Raw genomic sequence first — 9402 nt, forward strand, 5'->3', positions numbered from 1 at the left:
GAGGAGGAGGAGGAGGAGGAGGGATTACAGATTACTCCCGTGATTCTTTTTGGTTAAATGACCACATAGATGGTGGTGGTGGTGGTGTTGACAAAGTGAAGATAATTGGAGGAGGAATAAGTTTGTGGAGAATAACTGGCAGCCCCACCATGGCCTCCAGAGAAAACTTCCTTGTGCACACAAGTCAATCTGGGAATCATGCCACATGCAGATTGCTTTTCATTTGGTCTTGGGAGGGTCAGCATCTGCCTTCTCACAAGGTGCAGGTGGGGCGGAGAGACCACCCTGAGCCTCATCGCTGTAGTACTCCACAGTGCCCACCTGGCAAGTGCTGGGGACAAACCACCTGTGGAGATAATCTTGGTCCCTACACCTTGCCTTGGCTGTTATCATCATTGTTTCCTGCCTGTCAGCCCTGACAGGAGCAGTACTGTGAGTGAGCTTATAAGGGTCACCTAGATAGAGCCATGCACTGGATATTTTCGTCCATGCATCCAATCCCTTCCTGTTGACACTACTGTGTGCCCCAGCTGTCCTTTCAAATGAACTGCACTACCAGTGTCCCTCGCACTCTGCGTTTGGGTTGAACTTTGCCAATGGGAGGTACCAGCAGCAGGAGAGAGATTTGGGAATATTCATCCTTCTATCCCTCTCTTCTGGGTTGTTTGCTCTTTGTGTTGGTATTTAGGGACCCTTCTGCCTCCAGGCTCAGCCAGCTTCCCCATGGTTATAATGTTCTAGACACATTTGTGCTGGGAAGGATTTCCCCCATAGGTTCAGTGGAGACTACCTTTTTTCCCCCCATAATTTTATTGAGAAACAAATAGCAATGAGACAATTTCAAATCAAATTGGTAGGACAGTTTCAAAAATTAACACATTGCATACTGTTTTCCTAGTGGTTATTTGTTGTTCAAGATGCAGACATGATATCCTATTTACAAACACTATTAGAACAAATCACTCTATTATTGAATTAAGAGAATGTAGCTACATATCTATCCTACCATTTTGAACACAGATACAAAATGGTCATTCATTTGTATCCCCTTCTTTTGTTTAGTTCCGTCATTTAAATATTATAGGTGTGTGAACTCAGCAAAATATTTCCAAATAGTCCAGAAGTCCATAATAGTATTGGGTCTTCCACTTCACTGGCAATGTCAGAAATTGTTGACCTGAGTCCCCTACAGCTCAACAAAACACCATGGCTTTACTTCTTATACTTCACTTTTATACTTTTCTCCTGGATGGTTAAGACTAAGATAAAGCAAGACCTATGTAACAATAATTATAGCATTTGTATCTGATAAGGTCAGTCAAATCTCCTCAGGATTTATCCTGAGACCCTGTACCTCAGATTGTAGATCCTTTGTCAGTGTCAGAAGACTACCTTCTGCTCCTTCATCATCACCTGGCATTGTCTGGCTTCACAAGGCTGGAGTTGGCTGTGGTGTGCCAAACCTCCTTTGGTGGCAAGTGGCAGAAACCTCAAACTCATCACAGGCCAAAGAAGGCAGTTTCAGGACAAGCCCAGGAATATCCCTCATGGATGCCACACATAGGGAGCACGGTCAGGGCTTACCAGCAGTGGAATCCAGAGGACCAACGGGGTTGCTTTGTGTGTCTTCTGCCAGTCATCTGTCTGTCCCTCTGAGTACCACTGCCTGTCCCTCTGTGAACCACTGGCCTCTGTTTATGTTCCCATGTTTCTGTGTGGCTTTGCTTTTCCGCCTTAGCTTTTCTCTCCCCATCTTTACCTCTTTCTGCATTCTGAATGTGTCTCTGTCTTTGCTCTCTCCTCCAAGATTGGAGCCAGGGTGAGCAGGTGAGGGGTCCAGGAATGGCAATAACAGAGGCTTGCTGTCCTGTGCAACCCTGTGCTTGCTGGAGCGCCAGAGTGGGGAAGCCCCCTCTGGTGTGTACCTTGCTCCCTCAGCCTGGCCCAGCCCTGGCTTCCTTCCTCCCTTGGTCTCCCTGACTCCTTACAGCTGAACATTTTTGTCTTGTCTCTGCTCTGCTCTATACTTCTGCAGCCTCATCTTTCTGACTCTGAGCACATGGATGAGTTAGTGGCCTGGCCCACGCTCACCATCCAATCTTTTTTGTTTTGTTTTGTTTTTGAGACAGGGTCTCACTAAGTTGCTCACGCTGGCCTAAACTTCCAGTTTTCCTTCCTTACGCTGTGATTCCTCCTCCTTCCACCTACCCAGTGCTGGGGTCACAGGTATCAATCACCATGTCTGCTTTAGCGTCTTTCAGTCCAATTTCAAATTCCAGAAGGATGCTGGGTGTGGTGGTGCACTCCTGTAATCCCAGCACTCTGGAGGCTGAGGCGGGAGGATCACTGTGAGTTTGAGGCCAGCCTAGGCTACATAAGCAAATTCAAGACCAGCCTGAACTATGTACCAAGACCCTACTGCAATTAAAACAAAAAAATTCCAGGAAGGTGGATGTGGCACAGCCACCTGTGGTCAGGGTTTAAGGCCTGAGAACAGACTGAAGGAGGAGGACTGATCAACATGAGGGTCCTCTTGGTTGCAGGTCCTTAATGCAAAGTATGGCACGGGGCACCCATCACCAGCAGTTCCAATCACTGTGTCTTTGATCCCTCCTGGGACTTGGGGAGCCAGAGCTGCTTGGGAACAGGAAAAGGCATGCTCCCTCTGCCCCAGCCCCCTCTCGCAGTTCTTTAAATGCCTTGCGTGTCAAGTGGCCTTCTCCTCGAACCCTGGTTCTTCCAGCTGTGTCTGCACGGAGCACCATGCCCTCCGTTTGGGGCTCTGCACCTTTTAGGGCTCTGAACCGTGTGTGCTGCAGATGCTCTGCTGCCTCTCACCCTTCTGGCCAAACGCCTTAGAGAACTCAGGGAGCCTCAGGAAGGAAGGAGCCATCTGCACCCTGAGGGTGCGAGAAGGGTCTGGATGAGTCCTGGCTGGGGCGTGATGGCTTAGACCTGGGAGAGAGGAGCTCGAGTAGCCATGGGCATGTAGGGGACTGTGCGGGGGAGCTGCAGACTCCTGGCTTATTTCTGGTGGGGCCCCAACAGCTGTTTTCCACATTTCTTCAGGGCAGCCCCGAACAAGCAGTGGGAGGGGTTCACAGAAACCTGGCCCAGTTTTGATGGGAAAGGTGTGACAAAGTGGGATGTTGTGGCTGCATCTATTTGGTCCAGATGGGCATGTCTGGGGATGGGTGCAGAACCTGTGACAGCTGGGGAGCGGAGGCTTTAGGCCGTAGGGCACGTGCTGGACTCTATCCAGGCCTTTTGGGATTTGTGACCTGCCCCGGCCATCATGAACCCAAGCCCTTGACTCTAGACCCCACCTCCAGCCAGGGTGCGTCTCTGGAAGACAGGACCTAATCCCCAAGCTTTGCTGACCTCTTCAAGAGAGGCCATCCCTAGAAAAAAAGGCTCCTGTGAGCCTCCAGGAGAAAGGTTATCCAAATGCAAACACAGGCAGGGAATGGCTTTCAGATAAAGAATCCAAGCCTGCAGCATCTTTCTCTGGAATCCTTTATTCCATTCTTTCATTGGAGTAAGGTTTACTGAGCTCCCACCGAAGGCCGTGCTTAGGTCCCCATCCTCCAGAATAGGTGAGCAGACAGGATGCCCATAGACAGTGGGCAGATGCCATAGACTCTTACGGCAAAGCAGCTAGTTCCATCTGGGGAGTCAGAGGAGCCTTCCCGGAGGTGATATTTACTCTTTGTTTGTTTGTTTGTTTGTGTTTACTCTTAAAGGTACGTAGGAGTTTACCAAGTGGAGCAGAAAGGTTCTCTGGGGCTGAAAGGGCCAGGTTGGCTGGAGAAGGGCCAGGTATTTGGAGTAGAGGGGAAGGCAGGAGGGGACTGGCAGACTGCAGAGGGCGGGTGGAGCAACACCCCCTCCCCCCACTTCCTTCCAGCACTGGTCTCTGCATCTACTGCCAAAGCAGCTTCCACTTGCTCTTGACTCTAGAATCAGGCCTTGAGCAGGGGCTGGGGGTGGAGCCAAGTGTAGGGAACAGAGGGACCCCGGGGCTGCTCAGAGGGAGGCTCAAGACCCTGTGAGCCCAGCAGTGCCTGGCTGCCCTCATCACTTGGCAGTTTGTGGGCAAACCCTCTTGGCCAAGGGGAGATTGCATTGCCAGCCACTTCCTCAGTTCCTTTCCCCCTGCCTGGCGTCACCATGACCTTGGCGCACAGGGGTGAGGTTGAGGTAGGGCGGAATCAGTTTCAGCCAGGTTTCTATTTTCCCAGATGCAGGTCAGCCAGAGGAGCTGTCACTTCTGGTTCCATTCCAATAGAGGCCAAGGGGCTGGGAGGTGCCTGGGGCGGTGGTGTTGACGAGGCACCGCTCTGGCAGCCTCTGGGGGCAAGTGTGGGTCAGGAGGAACCCAGAGGTGAGGGAGAAGGAGGAAGCTGCTCTGCCAGGCTTGTGCCATTGCCCACTGCTGCTCTGGCCCAGTCTCTATCCTGAGCTCCTAGAGCATGCTGGGAGTGCAGGGAGAGAGACTGCTTATTTTCCTGGCCTGCAGCTTTCAAGCTGAGACCTTGCTGCCAGCCATCTCCCACCTCCTGCTCCACTCTAGGAGTGAGGGTTGGCAAGCTGAGGCCACTCCAACAGCTTCTCTAGTGGCCTCCGACTGAGCTGTTTGTGGCCCAGCTGACTGTATGTAGTCTCCAGATTTTCCTAGTAGGTAATAGGAGGCACGAGACACCACACTGCTGTGACCTTGATGCGGTAGGGTTATTGGAAACAGTGAGCAGTGCAAGGAGGTGGCAGCTGGAGAGAGCAGAGTTCAAATCCTGGCTTCACCATTTCCTTGTTATATGGTCTTGGACATAGACTAAGCTACCGAGCCTTGGATCCACTATCTGTAAAATGGCATAGTAATAGCTACTTCCTCCTAAGACTTGATTGTGAAGTTTAAATGGTATGTGGTTAAGACTGGGTGTGGTGGTGCACTCCTGTAATCCCAGTGCTTGGGAGGCTGAAAAGAGGAGGATTACTACAAGTCCGATCTGTGCAGTGAGACCCTGTAGACCCTGTACTAAAATATATTTATAAAAAAAAAAAAAGAAAGAAAAGAAAAGAAATGGTGTGTGTTTCATGCATGTACCAAAGTGGGCAATGGCTGCTAGCTGTTGCTATTATTACTAATAAAGCCCTACCTGCTGCCGTTTGGGTCCCGAGGCAGAGCCTGCACTTCCATTGTCCCATCTCTTGGGCCCGCTTCATGTAGGAGGAGCACAGCTGGAGACGCAGGAGGCCTCGGGGTTGGATCCCTGGCTCTGTCATAGCTGGCATCATGGTGGAAGGATAAACAGAGGCAGGCAGAAGGATCACATCCCAGCAAAGTAGCTGAGAGACCTTTGTCAGCCTGAGGGAGTAGGTTCCAAGCAGTGAGGGCTTAAAAATCTCAGCAGAAGGAAAGAGGAGCGGGTGGGGGTAGCCTGAGGCCTATGAGGGTGGAGCTAGGACAGAAAACCTGTGTGGGTGCCCTCGACATTTTTAAAGGAAGTGCCTAGGAACTGCTGGCCCGGAAAACCATGCCCAGTGGACTTGGGCGGAGCAAGAGCACAGGCCTGCCCACCCGCGCCACCTCCTGGGGGTGCAGGTGCCTTGCTCCCTGAACTGCGGCAGAGCCAGGTGGCCCTGCCCTGCAGACACTGGTTCTTGGCCACAAGGCCCACCCTCTCAGAGAAGAGCCTCTCTGCAGCCAGCCATTTTGCTGCCAAGATGTGGGCTAGGAAGGGGCACTGTCCCCCTTCCCTCCTTGCCGCTATGTCTGATCCGTGGCTCTGTGCTCTTGCAGCTGGACGAGGAGGAGGAGCGAAGGAAAAGGCGCCGGGAGAAGAACAAAGTGGCAGCAGCCCGCTGCCGGAACAAGAAGAAGGAGCGCACGGAGTTTCTGCAGCGGGTGAGCGGGACTGGGCCAGGCGGGTGGTCACCTGCCCCTCCTTGGGTGGGACAGGTACCCTCTGCACCAGAGACACCATCAGATGAGAAAAAATTGGTGCCCATGCAGCCTGGTCCCTGCTCTCCTCTGGTGCCTGATAGCCTCTCCCTAGAAGCCCAGACAAACTGGGCACCTGAAAAGAAAGTGGGAGGAGCCAGATGCTCGCTGCTAGGTGCTGACTGGACTGGCACCGGGATCGGCACTACCCATGTTAGTCCCTGTGGCCACCATAGCTGTCTAGGCAGTACTCATGAAGCAGGTGGTAATGTGCAAATGAGCAGGGGACATAACACTGGGGCCAGCTGCTTGGTGCAGAGCAAGGCTCTCTGCCTCAGCTGCAGGTGGCTCACCTGGCCCTGCACCCCACCTGGCACCCCAGCCCACCTCAGGATAAGCTCTTTGCTGCTGCCTCCAAGGATTGGAGCTCAGCTTTGCCTGTGGAGTCAGCCATGGGTTGAGGCCCCTTTTCCTCTGGGCCCTGCTTGTCCTTTCCATTTGGAATGTGCTAAGCAGGGTATTTGTTCCTTCTTTTCTCTGAATTTTGTCTCTTAGACCTTCCTTACATCTCAAAGATTGTAGCTGGCAGTGAGGAACATGACTGGAAAGCTGATTAGTCCAGGCCAGTGGTGTCCAATCCCCAGCCCTGCCCTTGCTTCGTCACTAAATGCTAAGGTATATGAGATTAAGTGACTTGGCCAGGTCTGTCAGCAGCCAAGTGGTAAGACTGTGACCCACACTTAGCATAAAGCCTTTGTCTTTAACCTCAACACCTTGGTACTGACTAGTTAATTCATTGATTGGTTGGTTCATTCATTATTTCATTCACTCATCGAGTCAGTAGCTTGCTTGCTTTCTTTCTCTCTCTCTCTCTCTCTCTCTCTCTCTCTCTCTCTCTCTCTCTCTCTTTCTTTCTTTTTTGAGTCAGTAAGTTTTTATGCATGTACTGTCATTGCTGGGCCAGGTACACTGAGTGGGGTGGGGAGTGCACACAGGCAGGAGTAGCCTTTGCCCGCTTGTGGGGGACAGAGAAAAAGGGCTGGGTCGGCTTTGGTGTTCTCTGGTGCTGCAGGTCTGGGCGACTGTGCTTGCTTGCTGTGAGGACAGCTAGCCCAAGGCCATGGCCTAGGCAGCACGGGGCTGTGGGACCTCTAGGCAGTGAGCACCCGGGGCAGGCAGTGGTTGTCACTGTCAGTTCTGGAGCTGGGAGTCCTTGCAAGAGGTGATACACAATTCCAGACTGCTAGGGGTCAAGATGTTTCTAAGCCACAGCCTTTGAGAAGGCTGGAGGGTTTCACATGCCTCATTTCTGCCATCATCAAGCCCCTGCAGTGGGTGGGTCCACTGGGGCACAGTGAAGCATCAGGAGGCTTCACCCTGGACCCCTGTCTCCCAGGCCCTCGGGTGCCAGCACGCCAGCGGTGCACCAGTGTGATGAACACTTGATGCCAAGTGAGTGATGCTCGCTGTTCTTCATTCTGGCTCCTCTGGCTGAGCCCCTGCTGCATGGCAGGCATTTTGCAGGTCTCGTTTACCCGCCTTACAACGCTCCACTGAGATTGATACCTGTTTTCCCATTCTGGAGATTGACCTGTCGCTCAGAAAGCTCAGGTTACTTGCCCAAGGTCACACTGCCTGCAAGTGGAGGCGGGGATTCGCTCCCCCATCTGCTGACCCACTCTTTCATCCAGCCAGTGACCAGGGAGTGCCCACTGCACCATGGACAGGTGGGCCATGTAGACAGGGGTTGGCAGGAGGCAGAGGAGTGGGAACGTGTGGGGAAGCTAAATGCCCTGTGGGGACTACAGCAGGGCGCTGTGCTGGGCTGAGCTGAGGAGGACTGCTTCAGCTGGATGAGAAGAGGAGCCGATGGTAATAAGAAGGAGGGTGTGGGGGTCGGAGGCTCCTGGCAACAGCACAGACAAAGGCAAGAGGTGTTGAAGGATGTGCCTAAGGTGCTCAAAAGAATGGCAATGGGGCTGCAGGCTGGAGGACTAAGTGGGAAGGTGGAGAGGCGTGGAGGCCCAGACCCTTTAGGGCACAGTCTGGGTTATGACCCAGGTCTTGATCTAGTGATTGGTGGCACTTATGCCACTATCATGAGTACCCCCAGTAAGACTCGGGGAGGTGGGGCGTTATCAAAGGGCTCCTTCTTTTTTTTCTGCCTTCTTTTTTTAGTACTAAGGATTGAACCCAGGCCTCACACATGATATAGCTCTATCACTGAGCTATATCCCCAACCCCTTTTTATTTTGAAACAGTCTCACTAAGTTGCTCAGACGGGCCCTGCACTAGTGAGCCTCAAGCCTCAGCCTCCTGAGTAGCTGGGCTACAGGTCCACAGTTGTGTGCCCACCTATCAGCTCGAGTACCTGGTAAGAGAGCTAAAATCAGGAATAGCATGTTTCAGATGTAGGCCAGACTGGTCTCAAGCCTCAGCCTCCTGAGTAGTTGGGATTATAGCCATGAACTGCCACGATCGCTGTAATTTAGTTTTTAATATACATAAAATATTTTCACAGACCAGGGTACAAAGAAATATATACAAAGAGGTGCTCAAGATACATGGCAAATATTTAAATTTTAAAACATTTATTAAAGTAAAATACTGGGGCTGTGGAGATGGCTCAGTAGAATAAGCACTTGCCTGGCAAGCACAAGGGCCTGAGTTCAATCCCTGGTTCCGCCAAAAAAAAAAGAAAAAAAAAAAGTAAAATACTAATGGCCATCAATACCCCTCAAAATATCCCCTCCTTGTTTTGAATGCTTATTCCATCATTCTTGCTACTCTCTGAAGAGTTCTAGATGTGCTCTTCCATGAGTGTCTTTACAAGGTGTCACAAAAGTACAATGAATACTGCTGCTGAGTGCCATCCGATGGAAACGCAGGCTCATAAAAGCATGATGCTGGGCCAGTGAGATAGCTCAGCAAACTAAGCACTTGTTTAGGCAAGTGCAGGGACCAGGGCTTGATCCCCGGCACCACATGCAGCGCTGGCCCCAGGCACGCTGAGCCGACCACTGAGACTGGGTGTGGTGGTGCACGCCTGTGATCCCAGCTCTGGGGAGGCTGAAGACAGGAGGATCACTAGGAGTCCGAGCTGTGTAGTGAGACCCTGTACCAAATACATTAAAACGTAAATAAACAGATAAAAGAAAACATGATGCTGTGTCCTCATGTGCCTTACTCGCCAGATCTGACTCTGTGACTCGTGGCTCTTCTGCAAAGCCAAAATGACTGAGAAAGGTAAATATTTTGAGTCAATTCAGGATACCAAGGCAGTCACAGTAGCACAACTGCAACTTATGAAAGAGGACTTCTAGACTTGCTTCAGAAAGTAGGGAGGAGGGGCTGGTGAGATGGCTCAGTGGTCTAAAGCACCTACTTAGAACAAACTTAGCAAAGCACAGGGACCGGGGTTCAATCCCCCAGCACCACATGCCAGCCAGCCCGCCCCCTGG

At 51.7% G+C, this 9402-nt stretch overlaps 1 protein-coding gene across 5 annotated transcripts in view; it reads left to right on the plus strand.

The window, feature by feature from the left end:
* The window catches only part of Jdp2 (Jun dimerization protein 2), a 43349-nt gene that overhangs the window by 28408 nt on the left and 5539 nt on the right, over positions 1 to 9402 (plus strand). For all 5 annotated transcript variants that reach the window (XM_023703927.1, XM_004624871.2, XM_023703912.1 and 2 more), the window contains one exon: positions 5801 to 5905. In XM_023703927.1, the coding sequence (XP_023559695.1) occupies positions 5801 to 5905 (105 nt within the window). The remainder of the gene's footprint in view (positions 1 to 5800; positions 5906 to 9402) is intronic.

The sequence above is a fragment of the Octodon degus genome, unplaced genomic scaffold, assembly GCF_000260255.1.
Source record: "Octodon degus isolate 3935 unplaced genomic scaffold, OctDeg1.0 scaffold00007, whole genome shotgun sequence".
NCBI lineage: Eukaryota > Metazoa > Chordata > Mammalia > Rodentia > Octodontidae > Octodon > Octodon degus.